At 40.1% G+C, this 21,891-nt stretch overlaps 3 protein-coding genes across 4 annotated transcripts; 1 reads left to right on the top strand and 2 right to left on the bottom strand.

The window, feature by feature from the left end:
- Positions 1–417: 417 nt before the first annotated feature.
- Positions 418–4,743, bottom strand: tmub2 (transmembrane and ubiquitin-like domain containing 2). Its single transcript, XM_084424780.1, has 3 exons — positions 4,605–4,743; positions 3,233–3,751; positions 418–1,859 (listed from the first exon to the last, which is right to left on the bottom strand). Exons 2-3 carry the CDS (start codon positions 3,733–3,735, stop codon positions 1,472–1,474), a joined length of 891 nt encoding a protein of 296 aa, XP_084280906.1. The 5' UTR covers positions 3,736–3,751; positions 4,605–4,743; the 3' UTR covers positions 418–1,471.
- Positions 4,744–5,128: 385 nt separating this feature from the next.
- asb16 (ankyrin repeat and SOCS box containing 16) lies at positions 5,129–9,488 on the bottom strand. The gene is made up of 7 exons (XM_084433096.1): positions 9,306–9,488; positions 8,687–9,068; positions 8,341–8,608; positions 6,773–7,181; positions 6,585–6,668; positions 6,370–6,483; positions 5,129–5,642 (listed from the first exon to the last, which is right to left on the bottom strand). Exons 2-7 carry the CDS (start codon positions 9,021–9,023, stop codon positions 5,457–5,459), a joined length of 1,398 nt encoding a protein of 465 aa, XP_084289222.1. The 5' UTR covers positions 9,024–9,068; positions 9,306–9,488; the 3' UTR covers positions 5,129–5,456.
- A 546-nt stretch (positions 9,489–10,034) lies between these two features.
- LOC311288054 (uncharacterized protein) lies at positions 10,035–21,808 on the top strand. Of its 2 annotated transcripts, none has more exons than XM_084405258.1 (6): positions 10,035–10,365; positions 10,451–10,659; positions 11,888–11,994; positions 12,125–14,950; positions 15,086–15,306; positions 20,945–21,808. In XM_084405258.1, exons 2-6 carry the CDS (start codon positions 10,476–10,478, stop codon positions 21,048–21,050), a joined length of 3,444 nt encoding a protein of 1,147 aa, XP_084261384.1. In that variant the 5' UTR covers positions 10,035–10,365; positions 10,451–10,475; the 3' UTR covers positions 21,051–21,808. The 2 variants fall into 2 exon arrangements, with proteins under 2 accessions (XP_084261384.1, XP_084261383.1); XM_084405257.1 differs by having other exon boundaries at positions 10,037–10,330.
- Positions 21,809–21,891: the final 83 nt, after the last annotated feature.

The following is a 21,891-nucleotide window of genomic DNA, read 5'->3' as shown; positions in this document are numbered from 1 at the left end:
TACTCTTAACAAGCACCGTCCTTCAGATGAGATGTTAAACTAAAGTCCTGACTCTGTGATCATGAAAAATCCCAGGATGTCCTTAAAAAGAGTAGGGGTTTATACCTGGCATCTTGACCATTGGCCTCTGTCTATCATCATGGCCTCCTAATCATCCCCATATATATATATATATGATTGGATTCAATGAAACAATTATTATTCTATGGAAGATATTCTACCAAGATATTTTGAGAAATGTATTCTTTTTCCATAGACTAGAAATCAATGGGCTCGAAAATTGTTCGGTGTTTTGCTGAAGCAAGCATTGCATACAGAAGGTTTGGACCCAAATTGGGATTTTCCCTTAAAGCCTCATCGTGGAATTATGGATGGTGTTAATTGTGTGTGTGGATAAGACAACTTTAACACAACAACTTCAAAGATAAGCTATTTTATTCTGAATTACTGCATCAAAGCAAAAACAAAATGCATTTCAATTAAAGAGGTGCTGGTTGTCTGTTAAAGCAAGGGTGAGAATACATAGACCAGTTTTCCCCCTAAACCATTTTGGGGTTTCCCCAATTTCTGACAATACTGAGAAAAAGTGTGACCCATTCATACGAGAACCATCATATTGTCAGAGAGTTTTAAGGTTCCTCCATAACTCTCGTGATTTATCTACAGTAAATACATTGCTTATATACAGATTTCACACAGGACAAGAAATTATTTGCTTTGTTATCAGTCACATATGAATTGCCTATTAATGCAGTGGGTTTTCTATAGACTATTTAGACTGAAACAGTCCAGATGCTTCTGTGTTGCTTGCACGTAAAATCTTCAAGTATGAAACTCCTAATTGATTACTATGAGTTGTAACTAGCAGCAGACATGCTGAACCAGACTGTCATGTAAAAACAAGTTTGAAATAAATACAGATTTCAGTATAGCTGGCAAAAGAAAAGAAAAGAAAAACATCCTTCAATCACAAACATCAAAAATCAGATGAGTAAATCAAAAAGGAAATGAATGTCTCACAACATCTGCTAACTGATACATCACATCTGTTGTTATTTGTGCAATAAGACTGATCATATGACTTTTTTTTCATCAACAGATGATAGTGGTGCTAATACCGGTGAAGATGAGACACAATAAGTGATAAAAAGTCAGCTGACTGCAATTCCTCTAAAATAAAAGCCCGGTCAGACACGGGACCCTAACTTCTCTTTACACAGAGAAGCTACACTTTAGGCTGAGATTAAATAATTATAAAGCTTTTTTTTCTCCAAGAAGCTAAATTATACAGCAGTGTTGCTGCTCACAAAGCTGAAAGCACAAGCACACACTCTCACCCCACACACGACTTCAGTCGTCTAAATGGCACCAGAACCCTCGAGGGCTCCCTGAGAACTTTCTCGGCTACCACTGACTGCTTATTTTCACGTCCTGTCGTTTCGTCTTCCTAATATTGGCATAATTCGTCCTCTCATCGACTGTGCATGCCGAAGATGAGGAAGCTAAAGAAGACCGTGACCCCAACCAAAGAGATGGTGGCCGGGGCAGTGAACAGCTGGCGGTAGTTGATTCGGAAGTACCAGACCACGGCAAGCAGCACCACGAACACGGGGATCACCAGGCTTCCTGTGCTGAGAGCCAGGCCGGCCGACCGCAGCCCTCCGCTGAGCATGGAGCCTCTCCCGGCTCGAGGGTTCTCCTCGGCGGCCGCCTCACGCAGCGCCTGGGCTTGAGAGATGTGACAGTGCAGCACGCTGTTATGGGTGATGTTGAGGGACAGGAGAGAGCGCTGGGGGTCCTGCAACAGCTGGCCCTGGTAGATGAGCTTAATCTGATGTTCACGGCCAGAGAAGTACTTACTGAAAGAGAGGGAGAGAAATCATTGAGAATCATTGAGTGAGAAACAAGATGCTTGCTTTGTGCAATTGAGCAACATTTTATTAAGTTTGCAATCTCATACTGTCTTGTGACTTGACTTAAAACAGACAATTTGATGCGTTTCTGATTTAAAGTTTAGTATACAGCTGAGTAAGATGGTCATGTGGACAGCAAAACATTGTGCGAAACAATGCATAAAGGGATTTTTATAACAATAAATGTTAAACAAACAAAATTTAAACATTTAAAATGACACTACTGTTCAAAAGTTTTGAGTCAGTAAGATCAAGACATTAATAATGTTACAAAAAAATCATGACCTTTCTATTCATCAAAGAATTCTGAAATAAATGCATCATGGTTTCCACAGAAACGTTAAGCAGCACAACTGTTTTCAACATTGATATTAAAGAGGAAATGTTTCTTGAGCAGCAAATCATCATATTAGAATGATTTCTGAAGGATCATGTGACTCTGAAGACTGGAGTAATGATGCTGAAAATTCAGCTTTGCCATCACAGGAATAAAATACAATTACACAGAAATTATTTATTTAAATTGTAATAATATTTTACAATATTATGTTTTCTTACTGTATCTTTAGGCAAATAGATGTAGCCTTGGTGGGGATAAGAAACATCTTTCAAAAAAAAAAAAACATTGAATTACTCAGTAATAGCTAGATAGTTTGGGACCAAATGTTGGTTTGTAGATATTAATCAACTTACATTTAAAGAAAAACCTTCACCAGAAATGGCCTTGAGTTGGTAAGCTTGATTTCTCCCCCAAAATCCATTCAACTAATCAATTCCAAATTCTGTTTCAGCAATTAATTTGCATCATCATTTAAAAAAAATGTCATTAAAATGGATCGCAGCTGTTTGGTTGAAATTATGGCTTCTAAAAATACCTCTTTTCTTTCATTTCAGTGGAAATACATAAAAATCAAGGTAAATATTGAATATCGTAAAAGGATGAAAAATGGTTTTAATAGTTTTTGCACAGACTCAAATCTTTATGCATAAGAGACAGTACTGACCTACACCCTTCAGAGTAGCCTACTTATTTTTCATTAAGCTCATTAAGTTTTATTACATTATAATGGAATTCACCAAATATTAATTAACATAACCTTAAGTTCAAATCAGACTTTAAACAAAGTAGTTGTCATGTTGGTACAGCTGACATAAAGATCAGATGATGTCTTTACCAAATTTTCTTTTCTTTTTTTTGTACCAAAACGTGGGACTTCCTTTCCTACAGCTGAGAGACTGAGCATAGCGATTTCTCCCATTCATACGCAAGATCATAACTAGGATATTTTCTCACTACTTCCTGTGTGTGTTTGACTCACCTCTTCAGCACTCCAACAGTGTCCTGCGGTCTGAGCACTGCCAGCTCCTCAGTGTCATTTAGAAACTTCAGTCTCACCGTGATGCTGGTGGCCTCGTCCTCGGACTCCTCTTCCATCCCCTCTTCATTTTCATCACCTTGAACATAGCTCACTTTCTTCCTCCCACCCTGAATATCCAGCAGCTCTTCTCCAGGCACATCATCTCCCCCATCCGGCCGGCCCTCGCCCTCTTCTTGTTTCTCCTCCTCTGTGGGCTCCTCGTCCGGCTGCTCGCTGGGCTCTGAGCTGGGAGGGGAGCTTGCATAACTGTCGTGACCCCCGAGGCCAATGAGGGAGGCGTGGGCGCCAACGGTAAGAATGGTCCCCAGAATGTGATCTCCACGGTCAGCCACGTGGGTAGACAGCCAGGCAAGAACCACGGCCAGGAACAGGACGACCACGCCACCCAAAGCCGTAGCCTCCTCCCCAAGCCCGTCAAGCACAGTTAGAGCACACACCGCCATCCCAGCCCCTCTCTACCTGAGCACACAGGTAAGAGAAAGATCAAGTCAACATAAAACGCATTCACAAGCCATTTTACTTCTGTAATGTGACATATTTCTACGTTAAATAGGATATTCAACAATACAAAATACTGTTACAATACATTATCCAATCAGATAACAGGGCTCAGTGATGTCATCCAAACAGGAAGGATGTATCAGAAAGTCTTTTACAATAATACCAGGAAAGTGTATTAAGAAAGCAAATAGTCAAATAGAATTTCATGTTGAGTTTAAAGAAGACTTCTTAGTCTTGGTGAACTACTTGAAACTGATAGAAACATCTACAGTAGTGTGTTGCGTGGACCGTAAAGATCCTTAACTCTGTTACGTTACCTAACATTAAGCGACACACTTCTTAACTGCATTAGACAATAAGCCCGGTGACACAAAGTACTGAGTGTCATATACTTTTCTTTGAAAGCAAACACAAATGCGGTAACGTTACTGCATTGAAACTATAATTTCCCTCTTTTATGTTGTTATATATTAGCTCATTAGTTTGAAACACACTGTTATCAGACAGTTTGTACCTTCGTTTAGATGTTCGCTAGCGGTTTCGCTAAAGCCATGAACCTTTAACAAACATTCACTGTTAACGATACACATTTAATGTCGCCCACATGGAATAAAACAGCCTTACAGTCTATATTATACACAAATGAGACGAAAAACGAGCAGAAAATATATTTAATTAAAAAAAAAAGATCTTTGTTTAGTCTGTCTGGAAGGGAAAGCAGCTAATCATGTAGCGGTGATATAGGACGACCTTGATTCGCGAGTTTTAACAGAAACACTTGTCCTCTAAACATATATTACAGCACATTTACCTTCTCCTACTTCAGATCATTCTGGATAGACGCTGTTTTAATCCCTACGCCAGTTGAAAGACGCAACACTTTGCATAGAAATAAATAAACACACGTACAATCTCACGCGCACGCGCACAGCTGACGCTCGGCCTCAGTCAGAGTTGGGAGGTCACGTGGTTGGCAAAACATTCAGTGATTGTGTGAAACCAAAGTCTGGTCTTTGGTGAAAACAACGTAATGCTCAATATCTCACTAAATTAAAACAAAACAACAAAATTTACAAACCCACTTGTGTAATGGGCAAATTCACAAGGTTTCAGGATTGCATGTTTTGGGTATTCAAAATATTTCTGCACAATTAATTCTTGAAACATATGTTGTGGGGCAGTTCTTTGTCAGGAGCTTTAAGTGTGTTGTTGCTTTAGTGTGTGTGGTTTACAATAAATGACGAGCAATAACTGTTTATAGATTTTGATACGCCATCAAAGCTGCAAAAACACATTCAGTTAGTGCTGATCTTATTCTCATTTCTTTGTTTATTTCACATTGTGAGGACAGCCATTGGCACATATTCAAGCACTATCCATCGATCAATAAAACAATCACTTTATTTTACTATCAATATTACATGTGCAGTGCTTTAAGGCCTCTGCTCTGAAAGCCAGAGACTCCACTGGTCCATAATCCATCCTTGAATTAGCTTCTATTGTTGAGAGGTGTCTAGGGATCTGAAACCATCAGACAGACATCAATTTATAACAATGTATTTATTTATCACAGATGATAAATACAGTTTGTAAAAAAAAGAAATAAACAAGTTCAGCCCACTGTTTCCAGTCAGCTATTTTTTTGTTTCTCTAAGAGTGGAGCTCAGCTGAGCTGTCCATCATTATGCAGCAGTAGATAGTCTTTTAAAGTGCTGGGGATGTCGAGCTGGACTATTGCAAAGTCACACAGTGGCCCCAGGTGGTGACGCAGCGCACAGCGGCAGAGGTGCTGAAGAGAGCGAGGCTGACCGCTCATCCGTCTGACCGCATCGAAGAAAGACTGATGCTCCTGACAGTACAATACATGTTGTTTCATTAGGATATTAGTTTCTGAATGTCAGTCTCTCTCTCTCTCTCTCTCTCTCTCTCTCTCACAGACACACACACACACACACACACACACACACCACAACCATTCAAAAGTTTGGGGCCAGTAAGAAAGAAAGAAAGAAAGAAAGAAAGAAAGAAAGAAAGAAAGAAAATAGAAACTAACACTTTTATTCTGCAAGGACACATTTATAAAAAATTCCCAATTAAAACAAATGCTGTTCTTTTGTACTTTCTATTAATCAAAGAATCATATTAGTAATCATAATAGTATTCAATAATATAAAGAAATCTTTGAGAATTAAATCATCATATTAGAATGATTTCTGAAGGATCATGTGATGCTGAAGACTGCAGTTATGATGCTGAAAATTCAGCTTTGTCATCACAGGAATAAATTACATTTTTAAATATGTTCAATTAGAAAACAGTTACAGTATAAAAACCTTATAGACTCTAAACTTTTCAATGGTAGTATATATATACATAGCAAAATATTTACAATGATCTGAGCTATGCTATTCAATTCAATGTATATGAGTAAATGTGTAAACACATTTGCTTCTGCTTTTAATTCATATTAGATGTTGATCCGTCTACGAATCCTGACTGAGAACGTATTAACTCTCCTGATCTATGTAGCATAACATTTTTGGAATGTGATTTATTTTCTCTGTATTGAGAGAGACCTTCATTCGTTCCTCTGGTATGTCCTCTAACCACTCCTCGCATGCTGGGACGACCGCATAGCAATTCAGCATTACCTCCAAAATGGCAGGAGAGAGGAGGCAGAGTTTCAGCATCTGAGATTCACACACGCAGATAAATAAAATAAGGATTCGTTCCAAAGGGTAGGTAGTGGGCAGGTTATATAGGTATAGGACACACAACAATCTGCACTTACTCTAGGGGAGCACGGCTGTGCTCCATAGTTGAGAAGAGACTGGGCCACAACCTCTGGCTGCTGGTCTGGGTAATCCTCTACTACCTGGCAAAACAAAGAGAGAGAAGAAATCAACCATCAGCTTCACACTTAATTCTTCCAGATCAGACCTTCCCTTCCTTTACATCTCTATCCCATCATCATCCCACCTGCAGCAGGCAGTCCATGGGTGTGTATCCGGCACAGTTAGCTATGTCCGCGCGAGCCCCATGTTCCAGCAGAAGTTTAACAATGCGAGGACAACAGTTTCCACAGGCATTATGCAGGGCCGTGTGCTTTTTCCTCCCAGCAGTCTGCGCGTCGGCCCCGGCTGCTAGCAGCTTCTGGACGATACGCAGAAACCGTCCTGCATCTGCGGGTCTCTCCGCCCCAGCACAGGCTGCGTTCAAGGGTGTCTCACCCTCTTGGGTCTGAGCCGTCACGTCCCCTCCATAGGACAGGAAGAGCTCCACGTGGTCCTCTAGACCTCTCCTGCAGGCCACGTGAAGGGGGGTGAGACATGAGTCACGCTGGGCCACGTTCACCAATGCACCACTGGTCACCAAGTGCTCAGCACACCTGCAGGGCAGATAAGAGTGTGACTGATGTCTTTATTACTGTGCGCAAGAGGTGAAATAAGAAATATGTCAATTTCATTCCAGCACGGTATGACGGTATGCAGTATGAATCACCTTTGTTGTACGGAAAACAAAAGCTCTGACATCCTGCATAAGATCTCCTTTTGTGTTTTACAACAGAAAGACAATAATACAGGTCAGAATGATATGAGGCTGAGTAAACGGAGACATTTTCATTTTTGGTTGAATTATACAGTACCGTTCAAAAGTTTGGGGTTGTGAGATTTTTTTATGTTTTTGAAAGTCTCTTCTCCTCACCAAGCCTGCATTTATTTGACCAAAAATACAGTAGAAAAGTGAGATATTGTGAAATATTATTACATTTTAAAATTACATTTTCTATTTGAATATATATTAAAAAAATCCTGTGATGCAAAGTTGAATTTTCAGCATCATTACTCCAGTCTTCAGCGTCACATGATTTTTCCAAAATGATTCTGATATGTGGATTTGGTGCTCAAGAAACATTTCTGATTATTATCAATGTTGAAAACAGTTCTGCTGCTAATTATATTTTTGGTGGAAACCTTGATACATTTTGTTTTTCAGGATTCTCTGATGAAAAACAAAAACAGTCCAAAATAACAACATTTATTTAAGATAAAGATTAGTGCTGTCAAAACGATGAATCACGATTAATCGGATCTAACATAAAATTAGTAAATATATTATATATTTACACACTTTTATGTTAGATCCGATTAATCGTGATTCATCGATTTGACAGCACTAATAAACATCTTTTGTTCCATTATAATTGTCTTTACTGTCACTTTTTTGATCAATTTAATGCATCCTTAGTAAAAAAAATATTTAAAACAAACTTTTGAACGGTTGTGTGTTTTGTGGAAGCCTTTATAAATAAAAATAGATACATGATATATGAAATATAAGTCTTTTGTAACATTATAAATGCTACAAAACTCTTTTTTTTTTACTTACCCCAAACCTTTAAATGGTAGAGTACCTCATAAAGTCTCAGAAGCAAAGTCAAAATCGTGTCACCATAATGTTTATTAATAAATTTAGTTTGTATGGTTTTATTGATTACTTTTCACATCTTGTTATATCTTCATCTGACCATATTCAGGCCTACTCACTGATATGTTTCCGCTGCATTGCAGAGATGCAGTGGGGCATTGCCGTCGACAGCGAGCAGGTCAGGGTCAGCCCCGTGGTCTAAGAGCAGGCGCACACAGATGTGATGGCCCCCTGAACAGGCATCATGTAAAGCTGTGCGACCGCCAGGGTCTGCATCCACCTCCGCTCCCCTGAACAGCAGCTCCTCGACACAGCCAGAGTGGCCCCTGCTGGCAGCCAGACGCAGTGCAGACGTCTGCTTTATTTTTGAGATGAGAGTCCACATTCCTGCAACAGAATGAGACGAGTGAATTTACCCAAATACCCCTGAATGAATATGTGCTTGTGTGTGTTAAAGGGTCCTACCCATCTCCGGGGCCCACGCCATCTCCTCATGTACGGTCTCCATCAGTGCGTTCACCATGCCTGGCTCTTTGAGGACGGAATACACTCCCTTCATATCTCCACACATGAAGGTATTGTGGATGGCTGGGTCTCGGCACTGTATTTGGGGTGGGGGAGCACGGACCGTCTGGATCCTCTCGTTTCCATGTCGGAGTCTGGGGGCGGCAGGCAGAGGTCGCCTTGTCATTGCCCTCCTGTGTGCCAGTGCCCGCCTGGCATCTTCCCAGTCCTGAAGCTCCTGATCCAGCCTTAAGGAGCGCAGAGAAGCAGAACTGAAGGGAAAGGTGTCCCGGGACATCCCAACAAGAGTGTTTGTGCTTAGAAGTGTCCAAGAGTAGTATACCTTGAACAAAAGAGTATTGGCACAGTAGCCTTGAGCTGTTAGTGTTTAGGCCTAGTAACTGCAGTGTTTATAAAGTGTTTATAAAGCAGCATGGCTCAATAGTTCAGTAGCCTACCCAGTAAGTTGTAAAAGTGCTTTTGTTTATGTATATATGGAAAAGACTTAGATATTAAATTAATAACTAGCTCAGACAGTATACAACAGCTGAGAACAGTGTGAATGGTAAGGTCTTCCTACCTTGAACGCACTTCAAGTTCCTCCTGTATTGTCTGCACTTCAATAACCTATGATAAACTTGCGTAAAACATCTGTTTGTTATGGAATAGACTGCTTGTAATATTTGCAATTTCACTTAATGAAACGACCGCATGTCCTTGCAAGAACGAAGCTGCCTGTCACAAGATATTGTTGACCTGACACACGGTGGAGCTCTAGCTATTAATAGACTAGAATGTGAGCAAATGTGTTCCTGCACTAGCACTGTATCGCCTGTAGGTGGCGCTTCAAATGATATCACTTCAGGTGTCCTATGTAAAACACTTCATAACTGGGCCAGATCAATTTGAGGTGTAATAATGGTTCTTGAAAATTCAATACTTAATCACTGTAAAATATGTTATGCATTTATCATAATAATAGCCTACTAATGTAACTGTATAAAATTTAATTGCTCTTAAAATAACCTCATTTTATTTTATTATTATGTAAAAAAGAATACCCATTTTATCTAGCCTTTCACTTTTTATCTACCCATAGCTAAACCTTTTTTAATAATTTAAGTTGATTTTCTGAGGCTTTAAATAGCAGGATAAGGCATACATGGGACAACTTACCAAATATATTAAATAAATAAATTACTAAAAATATATAATAAATAACAAATACATAAAATGAGGTACACAACTTTTGCTCGTGACATCACGGTTTCCATGCGGCTCAAGTCATAAATACAATTCCTGGTCTTCTGCCTTTTTACTTTCACTTTTATTTCTCATGTAAACGACGCCTCGCACGAAATTAGAAAAAGAGCAAACCCTTCATGCAAAAGATGAATAAAGCGACGAAATGTTGATATTGAGACACATTGGTGATAAAACAACATTATCTTTACTCATTTGTAAAAAACGACAGTGTAATCGCGACATTATTTTGTCACCAACTCTGTTGTTAGTTACACTTCCTGTGTGCTCGAGCTCCGACGTACCAAAAACGCTGGACTGGACAACGACTTTTCCCCCCATTTGCTTATTATAATGAGGAAGGTATAGTGACTGACTTAGCTGGAAAATATTTTGCGGTAGGGCTATCTGCTTGTGCATAGCTTGTGTGGTGACGCATAATAATCATACCGCCCTTAACCACTTTTGTTTACTTAAAATCAGTGTTTATAGGTGGCAACCCTGAAGGATGGCAGAGGAAAACCGTGCGGTGTGCGTTTACGGTTTGCCAACAAACGTGGATCATGAACGTCTACGGGACAAACTACTGATTTACTTTCTACGCGAGAGGAACGGAGGAGGAGAGGTCACGTCAGTCACTATCATCGGTCGGACACCTCTGCGTGCCCTTGTCACATTTGAGCAGAGTAGAGGTCAGAGAAATTGTTTACATGGTTATTACGACTGCTGTTAAACATCACTGTACATTGTGTAAATAGATGAATGGATGAATATTGATAAAAATAGCTAGGGAAGAGTGGGGTGCCACTTTAAATAACAGACTATGCTTCAGGTGGGGTGGGGGGGAAGCATTTGTACCATGTCCATAGAAATAATATGAAAAAAGTATTTATTTATTTTTTACTATTTATGTCAAAAGTCCAAAAAGTCCAATATTTAAAGAATATTTAAGAATATATATATTTTTTTACATTTTTCTATTTTTACGGTAAAACACCCAGTATTAAATTAACATTGCCAGTGTTTATATAATCCATGCAGATTACATAAACACTGGCAGTGTTAATTTAACACTGAGAATTTTGCTTGAAATTGTATGGACAACATGCAGGGTTTCTACACAATGAAAACATTAAGGGTTGTATGGCCCAATTTACCCCACAACTACCATTTTGGAAAAATGCTTAAGTTAATAATTCATGGCTATTCTTAAGCAAAATAATTTACATGTTTTTTATATACACTCTGGGAATTTACAGCATTGTGTGATTTACATGTTAGTGTCTGGATATGTTTGCGTTGAAATGCTACTTATTTTACCTGCCTAGTAAAACATTTTTTAATAAATGTAAAAAATGTATTTAGTTTTTAGCATAAAATTCTGACACATCTTACCCCACTCTTTATATTTCTGGTACATACATTGAATTTCAGTGCATTCAAATGTTATTTCCAGAGTAGCTGATCATGGAAAAAATCCAAAGTGCACTGATTGGCAGCCAGACGACTGGCATATTCCTAATGAAGTGTCTGGCTCTTGCTAGCTGATTGGTCTGCCAAGGCAACATTTTAGTTCAGTCAGTTCAGTCATTTTAGTTCATTCTAGTCAGTTTGCTAATAAAGTATATGTGTGGGGGGTGAGCAAGTTGTGAGGGAGTAAACTTTATGTACTGTCAAGCCTGATTAAAGGCAGTGAGTTTTCAATGTGCTTGTGTGTTCGTCTTGCAGCAGAGTCTGATTAGTGAGTATCAGTCTCTTTGGTGAGAAAAAGAGAAAATGAGAATTGATGCTTTTATAAATCAACCATTATGAAAAATGAACTTCCATCTGTGTGTGCAAACATCTCATTTTGTGTGTAAACTGCTGAGCCAGTTTTTACCTGTCAAATGAGATTGATCCTTTCTTTCTGGTTTAATTTAGTGATCCAGAGTGTACTTCGTCATCATCCTCACATTTTAGAGCTGGACGGCATAAAATATGAACTCTCCCTGGGTCTCCCATGCCAAGAGCCCCTGAGTCTGAATAAGGTTTGCTGACAGAATAAGCAAGATTAGACAGTGCTTTGTAAAAAAAAAAATTAATAAAAGTTTCATTTCCCAAACTAATGTAAGCAAGTATTCATTTTGTTTTGACACTGATGTTCTTGTACTCCTTTAGGTGATCCTTGATATGACTGTGACTATAGATTGCAGTCAGCTTCCTCGGGGTGCAGACACTCTGAATGTACTGCGTAGTGAGTTTCCAGGTCTACGTATGCAGCGTGGCTTATTACAGCATACGTGCACCTTGCAAGGCAAATATTCCGATTTTCAAGGCGCTTTTCCTCATATGCAGATGCTATTTTATCATCACCTTTCAAGAGCCGAATATCCTAATTTTAGTGGAGACAGTGGGCAAGGTCCAGAGACCAGGGGCCAGACCAAATGGGCCAGCTTTGCATCTCAGTCACCAGGCCTTCATGCAGGAGGCCTCAGCTCCGTATCCACGGTGGATTTCGGACAAGAGCACTACGGACTGCAAGATAACAATGAAGCTCTCACTGAACGCAGTACTCAGACTAAGAAAAGCAAAATGGAGGAGAAAGCAGAATGCACGATAGATGAAGCTGATTTGGAAGATCTTTCGATTATCATGGAAGCTGATGTGTTTGCATACCTGCAGAGCATTAAAGAGTACAAGTATATACTGCGTCATCATGGAGTGCAAGTGGTCCACGTTACATCCGAGGGAATCACCACCCTGTACCTGCAATCAGAGGTCCCAACCGGATCAGATGTTAAACAAAACATGCGGCAAGCCCATAAGGAGCTGAGGCAGCTTTATCAACAGCAAGAGGGTTGTCTGCGGAAAGACCAGGTTAAAAAGAGTGCCCTTTACATGCCAGACGGACTGACCATAGCATTAAAAAAGGTGCAGTTAGTACTGCCTAATGTTCTGTTTAGCTATGACCAGGACACCATTTATATAGTTGGAGAAAAAAGTGAGGTATCTCAGGCCAAACAAATGCTACTGCTTGGGGTGGAGAAAAGCGTGATGGGGAGCTTGACAGAAATGGCATCATCCTCTTCCAGTTCTGCTTCAGCATCCCCTGAATCCTTAGAGAGAGGGCAACAAGTTAAGAGAAAAAGTGAAGTACATACCCCAGTGCCCCCTAAACTGATTGGCTCTAGCACTGAACGAAAAGGGGATGTTGGGAATACAAAAGAATACAAACTGGCGGCTCGGTTTAAGAGCTCTGGGCTACTTGGTAGAGAGGAGATGGGTGGAGACATAAGGAGTCTTACTGCTAAAATGGACATGCAAATGCTAGACCCAAACTCTAAATCAGCACCACCCACTAAGTCTTCACTTGGCACCGCAGGCTTACTCGGTAATGAACTGACAGGGGAAGGAACTGAAACATTCAGGATGACAAGTCCAAGCTCTACAGGAGAGGATGTCCTTTGGTTTAAAAACCAAGACCCGCTATCTGCGAATACATTTGGTGGAACCTCCTTCAGCACATACAAGGCCAAACCAACTACTCCTGCTGGACTCACTTCAACATTTACCACAGGAGTCAAAGCTTCAATTGTGAATGCCCTATCAGCCAGTAATACCGCAGTGAAGACAGCTGCTCCCTCCTCTACATCAGTGCCCACTTCCAAATCCTCTTTAAGGAGGGCCAATAGTTTCTCCGGTCGGCCGTACCTAAGAGAGCAAGTGCAAAATAACCAGATTACAGTTGAGCCAATGATTAACGCACATGCTCATCAAAGAGCAAGATCCAATAGCATCAGTAGTGGAAGACCTAGTGAAGATTGTCCGATTACTACAGTGACAGCAGAACTTACTGTGTCTTCTCTAATGTGGACCTATATGAAGGAGGCCTATTGCAACCAACTGGACAGCATGAAATCTGACTTGCAAATGTCAGAGAAACAAGCAGGCAAAGGTGAGATGAGCGTGACACTGGAGGGCACAGATTCATCGAAGGTCGGAGAAATTCATCGGCAGCTTCAGAATCTGGTGGCTATGGTGGCCAGTGACTTTAGCTTTCAGGAGGTACGTTTGGCAGAGCTTGGTGTGGTTGAAAAAGATAAACTGTTTGAAACCTGCTGCTTGAATGTACAGTCACGTTTTCGCAAGGTCACCTTGCATACCACAAAGAGCAGCATTTTCTTTCTTGGCCCAAAATTGCTTTGCTCTCAAGCCAGTGATATATTTAAGGTTGTATATTCTGGGCAAAAGTCTCATTCCTTATTACAGATGAAGACCTTCCAGGAGGATGTAGATCAAGGAGCAACCAAGGCGTCTTTGAGCATACAATCAACAAAAGCTGATCACTTTAAATCTGATCAAAGTGTAAAGCTGTGTTTTTTACAGGATACAAGTCAAGCGGTTCAGTCTAACAGCAGTAGCAAGAGTAGAGTTAAATCAACCAAACAGAAATCGGCTACGTTGGAAAGGTTAGAGAACCCTAGTTCTATGATGGATGAAGTAAGCAAGATAAACTCCCTTAGCCAATTAGCTAATGCCAGAGAAAACACAACAGAACCAAAAATTGATGGGCCAACTTCTTTACCACTTGAAGCACACAAAAAACAAGATACCGCAATGACTTTGAAACAGACCAACCTGCTGTCCCATACCCCTTCAGAGAAATGCGTGTGCGGAGCGATCGGTACAAATGTGATACGGACCACCTGTGGTGTCATCCTTTGCTGTGACTGCCTACTACATCATTCACACTGCCGAGTGTGTGGAAAAGAGGGGATGTACTCTCAGAAGAAGGTGCTGGGGGAACCAGTGCAAAGTTATGGCTCAAAGGATATACGGCAGGAATATCAGGCTCAAGAGCAACATTCAGAACACGAGGACATCAAAGAACAAAAGGGCATTCAAGGAACTATGACATGTGCAGAGATGAATTTGAGCCTTCCAGGCTATACAAAATACACAACGGCCAAGATCACGTACTGCATACCTGATGGCATACAAGGGGTAATAGCTTATATACATTTTATTTAGTAAAGCATCCTAGAAATATAGCTTACAATTGTGAAAAATGCAAAATTTTAGTTAAATATAATAAAATATATCACCTTGTAATTTCCATGTTTTACACATCTCTTCTAGGATAAGGATCCCTATCCTGGGTCACCATTCAAAGGTGGTAAATTTGAGGCTTTTCTGCCACTCGACCCAAAGGGACAGAGTTTATTGCCCTACCTGAAAAAGGCATTTCATCAAGGGCTTACTTTTACTATTAGTTCAAGCAAGAAGGCCTGTGGTGGAGATGCAAAAGTGAACTGGGGCAAGATCCCCCACAAGACCAGGATGGAGGGAGGGAAGAGTAGGTGAGTCCAGATGCTAAGCTAAACAAACGCTAAGCTTGTAAGTATAATCATGCCATGGCTGGTGCCATGAACATGTTAATGTGTGATTTCTGTGATTTTAGAGAGCACTTATTCTCTAATTACTTCTGTTTTTCTAAACCATTTTAGCAAGAATGTGTTAGTGCTAATAGTCATCTTTGACACATGTATATAGGCCTCTCAGTGCCAACAAACTAGCATCTCCTTTGTATTAGAGAGCAGCTATTTTTGAGTAATTGATAATAATCTGTTACGAATGAACACAAATGAAGTACATGGCTGTGACAGAATATCCATGATCAGGGTCCGTAAGGGTTGTGCATCATTCAGAATTGAATGTAGAATGCTTTTTCAAATCCAAGGCAAGGCAAGGCAAGTTTATTTATATAGCACATTTCATACACAATGGCAATTCAAAGTGCTTTACATAGAATAAATTAAAATAATAAAAAGAAATAAGAATAATTAAAACAGTTTAGAAAAATAAAAAATAAAATACAGTACAAACAGTCGGACGAACAGTGGCACAGTGCTCATTCAGTAAATGCATAGTTAAACAGATGTGTTTTGAGTCTGGATTTGAATGTGACTACAGTAGGAGCACATCTGATCTCCTCTGGAAGCTGGTTCCTGCTGCGGCTGGCATAATAGCTAAAAGCGGACTCGCCATGCTTAGAGTGAACCCTTGGTATTTCAACCTGATATGATCCTAATGATCTGAGTGATCTGTTGGGTTTATATTCAGTGAGCATATCTGCAATGTATTGAGGTCCTAGGCCATTGAATGATTTATATACCAGTAATAATACTTTAAAATCAATCCTAAATGTAACTGGGAGCCAGTGTAAAGACCTGAGGACTGGTGTGATATGTTCATATTTTCTGGTTCTGCTCAGAATCCTGGCGGCAGCGTTCTGTATGAGCTGCAACTGTCTTATGGTCTTTTTGGGAAGGCCAGTGAGGAGTCCATTACAATAATCCACCCTGCTGGTGATGAAAGCATGCACAAGTTTCTCTAAGTCTTGTCTGGAAACAAAGCATCTAATTCTTGCAATATTTTTCAGATGATAGTATGCTGATTTAGTTATTGCTTTGACATGACTACTGAAACTAAGCTCTGACTCTAGTGTCACACCAAGATTCCTGACTTGATTTTTGGTTGTTTGACCCCTAGAGTGAAGGTATGCGTTCACCTTGAGAACTTCATCTTTGTTTCCAAACGCAATGACTTCAGTTTTGTCTTTGTTTAACTGAAGAAAGTTTTGACACATCCAACTGTTGACTTCATCAATGCATTGGTCAATGGGGAGTCAATGGGGCTATAATCGTTGGGCGATAGGGCTAAGTAGAGCTGTGTGTCGTCTGCATAGCTGTGGTAAGCAATTTGGTTCTTTCTCATTATTTGGCTCATTGGGAGCATATACAGGTTGAACAGGAGTGGCGCAAGAATTGAGCCTTGAGGGACTCCGCATGTCATGGATGTCCACTCAGACTTATGGTCTCCTATACTCACATAATAACCTCTCCCATCTAAGTATGACCTGAACCATTTTAGGACTATCCCAGAAAGCCCCACCCAGTTTTCCAGCCTGTCCAGAAGTATGTTGTGATCGACAGTGTCAAATGCAGCACTGAGGTCGAGTAGTACCAGCACTGATAATTTGCCTGAGTCAGTATTTAAGCGAATATCGTTTATTATCTTTATGAGCGCTGTCTCTGTGCTGTGGTGCGGTCGGAAACCAGATTGAAAATTGTCAAAGTATCCATTCGAGCATAAGAATTTGTTCAGCTGATTGAAGACAACTTTTTCAATGATCTTACCTATGAAAGGAAGATTTGAGATCGGTCTATAGTTGCTTAATATGGTCTTATCCAGATTGCTCTTTTTCAGGAGGGGCTTGACAACTGCAGTTTTTAGGGAGTTTGGAAAACTCCCAGAGAGAAGTGAAGCATTTACCACTTCTAGAAGATCTGCTTCTAAACTGTTTAACACACTTTTGAAAAACGATGTGGGAAGTGTGTCAAGAGCGCAGGTTGATGTTTTAAGGTGCTGTACGGTTTCTTCCAAAATTTTGCCATCAATTTCTTTGAAATCAGACATAGTAACTACTTTCTCAGGTGGTTTGATCTGTCTGACCCCAGCGCAAGTCAAGGATGTGCTGATCACCTTTCTGATATTATTGATTTTCTCAGAGAAGAAAGAAGCAAACTCACGGCACTTGCTGTCTGAGAGCATTTCACTGGGAATCTGGCTTGGGGGGTTTGTCAGTCTCTCTACAGTAGCAAAAAGAGTGCGTGTGTTGTTTAAATTGCTGTTTATAATATTTGAGAAGAAAGTCTGTCTAGCTTTGCCTAGTTCCATATTGAAAGCATGAAGGCTGTCTTTGTAGATGTTATAATGGACTACAAGTTTTGTCTTCCGCCACATGCGCTCTGCTTTTCTGCATTGTCTTTTCATATTTTGCACTGCTGTTGAGTTTCTCCAAGGTGCCTTTTGTCTGCCACTCTTCTTCCTGACTTTCACAGGAGCAATATCATCAATTACACCTTTAACTTTTGAGTTAAAAGAATCAAGGAGAAAATCAACAGAGTCTGCAGATATGCTTGGTGTTAAAGATATAGCCTTCATAAATAGGACACTAGTGTTCTCATTTAAGCATCTCTTCTTGACAGACACAGATCTAGCTTCAGTGGCAGGAGAGATCAATATATCAAAGAAAATACAGAAATGATCAGACAGTGCTACATCCTTAATAACAATCAATGAAATGTTTAGACCCTTACTGATAAGTAAATCTAAAGTGTGTCCACGATTGTGTGTGGGTCCATGTACATGCTGAGTCAGATCAAAAGTTTTTAAAACAGTTTTGATTTCTTTTGCCATATTGTTTTCTGCATTATCTATATGGATGTTAAAATCTCCAGCAATGGCAAAACAGTCAAACTCTGAGGTAATTGTTGATAACAGTTCTGTAAAGTCCTCAGCAAAGGCTGGAGAGTATTTTGGAGGCCTGTAAATAATGAAAAGTAAAATGCGTGGAGCACCTTTTAACACAATACCCAGATATTCGAAAGACAAGTAATTCCCAAATGATATTTGCTTACATTGATAGATATCTTTAAAAAGAGCAGCTAGACCCCCACCTCTCTTAACAGCTCTGCAGACACTCATAAAAGTAAAGTTAGGAGGGGCTGCTTCATTGAGGATTGTTGCACTGTAGCTGTCTTCTAGCCAGGTTTCATTTAAAAGCATAAAATCTAGGTTGTTTGTGGTTATTAAGTCGTTGACTAGAAGTGATTTATTTTTAAGTGAGCGAATGTTTAAAAGAGCTAACTTAACAGACTTACTTTTCCCCACAGCAATATTAGTTTGACGTGTAATAGGCACCAGATTAGTTGGGTTTGCTGTACGGCTATTGAAGGCCTTAGACTTTCTATCATGTAATAGAACAGCAATAGAGAAAGATACAGGCACACTGGGTTCCCGCTTGTTTTGTAAACATTTGAGAAAGTTACTGTTATCAAAACGGGGACCCGACACATATCACTGAGAGCTGGTATCAGTTGTTTTTGGTTCACCTCGAGCAGAAGGAGGAGGGTGTGGGCCCTGGCGTTGTGGCAGAGGCCGAAGAGCTCTCACAGGAGGAGGGGGAGGGCGAGCTGGGCCCGCAGGCTTTGGTGGTAGTGGTGCCTGTCTTTTTTTAGTTGGTATCTGGGGGCTTGCAGCAAAAGAGTGGGATAGTCTGGTTCCAGCATGCACCAGTTCTTCCATTTTCTGTGAGAAGCACAGTAGTGGCGTTGCAGGGGAGAGGGAGAAAGTGTCTGGTGAAAGGGGCTGTTGCTCTGGTGTTATAGGAGGCTGTAATATGCTGTCCTGGCTTCCCTGGCTGTTTTCCAGGAAGTCGTCCTTGGGTGCTGAATCTTCAAGCAGTTCTGATATGGCTGTCTGTGGTGAGCTCTGTGTGCAGGGCTCAGCTGAGATTGTGTCCGTGAGCAGAGGTTGTTGTGGCGGAGTGGTGTTATCATGTCCATTTTGCTGCTGAAGTGAAGTCCCGTGGTCATTCATACTGTGTCCAGGTGTGTGTGTGCCGTTCAGATTGAGTGGATTGGCACAAACCGCAGAAGGATGATTTAGGGAGAAGTAGATATTGTCCTTTAACACTCTTGAACCAAGTTTGTTTGGGTGATGGCCATCCCGATGAAACAGTTGTCGTTGACTCCAGAAAAGATTGAAATTGTCAATGAAGTTCACTGCTTTTATATTGCAGGTTTTTTGCAGCCGTGTATTTAGCCCAAGCAACCGTGAAAACCTGTTTGTTCCTCTTGCTGGTAGTGGTCCACTGATGAATGTTTGAACTTTCAGTCTTTTAAGTGTTTCAAAAAGTTCATTGAAATCCTTCTTAAGGAGTTCTGACTGCTCTTTATGAATATCATTCTTCCCCACATGTATGATGAGTCGATTAGCAGTCTTATGTTTCATCAGAATGTTCTGAAGTTCCCTGTTTATATCAGAAGTTGTTGCTTGTGGAAGGCAGCACGTAGTTGTATCCCTGTTGCTAATGTTTCTGATTATGGAGTCCCCCACTATCAGAGTCCTGGGCTCGGCTGCGCTCTGAGCTGAGTGCCGCTGTCTGCTCGACCTTGAGCGCCAGTTAGCATCAGTGTTAGCTACTGGCCTATTCAGTCTGTGTTCGATCACATTCATCACATTTGTGGATTCCTCATTTACATTCATTAGTACTTCAAATCTGTTCTCAAGATGTATAGGCAGTGGTAGCAGACCAGTGTTTGCAATCCTTGTCAGAGCTGTATCTGGGGTAGAGGATGCTACTGCGGTAATATGTGATGCTCGTGACAATCTGATGTCTCGAGTGCCTTTGGGTTTAGCTCCCTGTTTGTGCCATCGATTAGTAAGTCGATCGGCTTGTTTCTCTACCTGTCGAGGAGTACTAGTTTCATGGGACTCACCGGTATGCTGAGGGTGTCCATGACGAAGCTCTGTTGTGTGCTCCGTCTGGTTTGGTGGTCCCGTAAGTAACTTTGTTTCTAGAACTGCAATCCTTTGTAAAAGTCTGTGGCAGTTAGTGCAGCAAGTAGATTCCAGAAGAGGCATTTTCTCTTATCCTTGAGGCAGTTGTGTTTTCCTTTCCCGGTATGTAAGCTGGTCGGGTAAAAGAATTCTCAGTTTTTGTAGTAATCCAAACTTTGTCGTATGAGCACTGTGCTGATTTGCTGAAGTTAAAATTAGGTGATAAAAGGAAATAAAATAAAGGAAATAAAATATAGAAAAAATAGGAGATAAAATGTAAAAGCGATAGAGCAAAACGCGGAGCAGTAAGCAAGAGCGTCCGAACAGTAGCTGAGCAGGAAGAGGAAATCCAGTTAAATTCCTGAATTTAAATCAAGGTAGCAAAAAGGAATCAGAATTCTAATTTGAATATGAATATAAAGTTGGATGAGATTTTGGAATTTCAAAGCCTTTAGGAAAATTTTGAAAAGTGTTTAAAAAGCCTTTATAGCCGTGAAGCATACTAGACATCTAGTTATCACTATTCATCTAATAGATTGAAGAATTTCCACTTTCCAAATTCCAATTCAACTTTTGTTTGTTTGTGTGCAGAAATGGCTATCCAGACTCTGCATTCCTTACTCTCTTGTCTGAGGCACTGGTGACTCATGGGATTGAAGGAGCAGCTGCAATCAGTCAAGATCAAGCCAAATCCTGACCTTGACAATAACACAAATCAGAAGACCACAAATACTTACTAAATTGTGTATTACTTATTTTCATATAGTTCTTTCATAGAAATGTACATTTAAAAAATGTGATCGTGAAAGACTGCTTAATTAGCCTATAGCTTAAGTATTTCAGCTAACAATAATTTGTGTTTTTGTACTTTTTGTAATCATTTTAGAGTGTCATTGTCATGTTATAATCATTGTACCTTATCAGTAATGCTCAATATAATGCTCTGTATATTCTGAATCTGTTGAGCATGCTTTTTAATAAAACAATGATCTTGTTTTAGAGATTCATTGTTACTCATCCTTCATCCGCCTAGTTAATCTCTCATCTGTTTCCTCAAATTGTCTCACTTTTTTGGGTTTTTATCTGTGGTATTAATGCTAAATCTCTGCTATGTTGAATTTGTGTATGATTTTGTTGTAAAACCATAAGGTAGGCGCATTATAATGTGTAATTGATTTTGAGTAAGCTGTAGGCTAACTAGATTTTTTTTTGCTGCCGCAATGCTACGGCATTATGGGTAATGCTAAGGCATTCCCTTGATTTTAGGGTTATTAGGTTATAGGGTGTTCTGAATAATTGCTATGTGGTTATATGGCCTTGTACAAAAAAAATACAATACTTAATATTGTATTTTGAATGCACATATGGCTCATATGTCTGTAGGCTGAATACAATTTATTCCAGAAATATAAATTTTTACATAAAAAAGTACATACATATGAATAAAATCTTCTCAATATTTCCCTTGTTCCTTCTTTCCACTTCAACATTCCTGCACGTTCAGGAATCTGAGCAACAGGGTCATATTCCCTTTCTCT

The sequence above is a fragment of the Rutilus rutilus genome, assembly GCF_951802725.1.
Source record: "Rutilus rutilus genome assembly, chromosome: 1".
Classification (NCBI taxonomy): Eukaryota; Metazoa; Chordata; class Actinopteri; order Cypriniformes; family Leuciscidae; genus Rutilus; species Rutilus rutilus.
The sequence above is the reverse complement of the archived record's forward strand: the minus strand, read 5'-3'. Positions and strand labels throughout refer to the sequence as shown.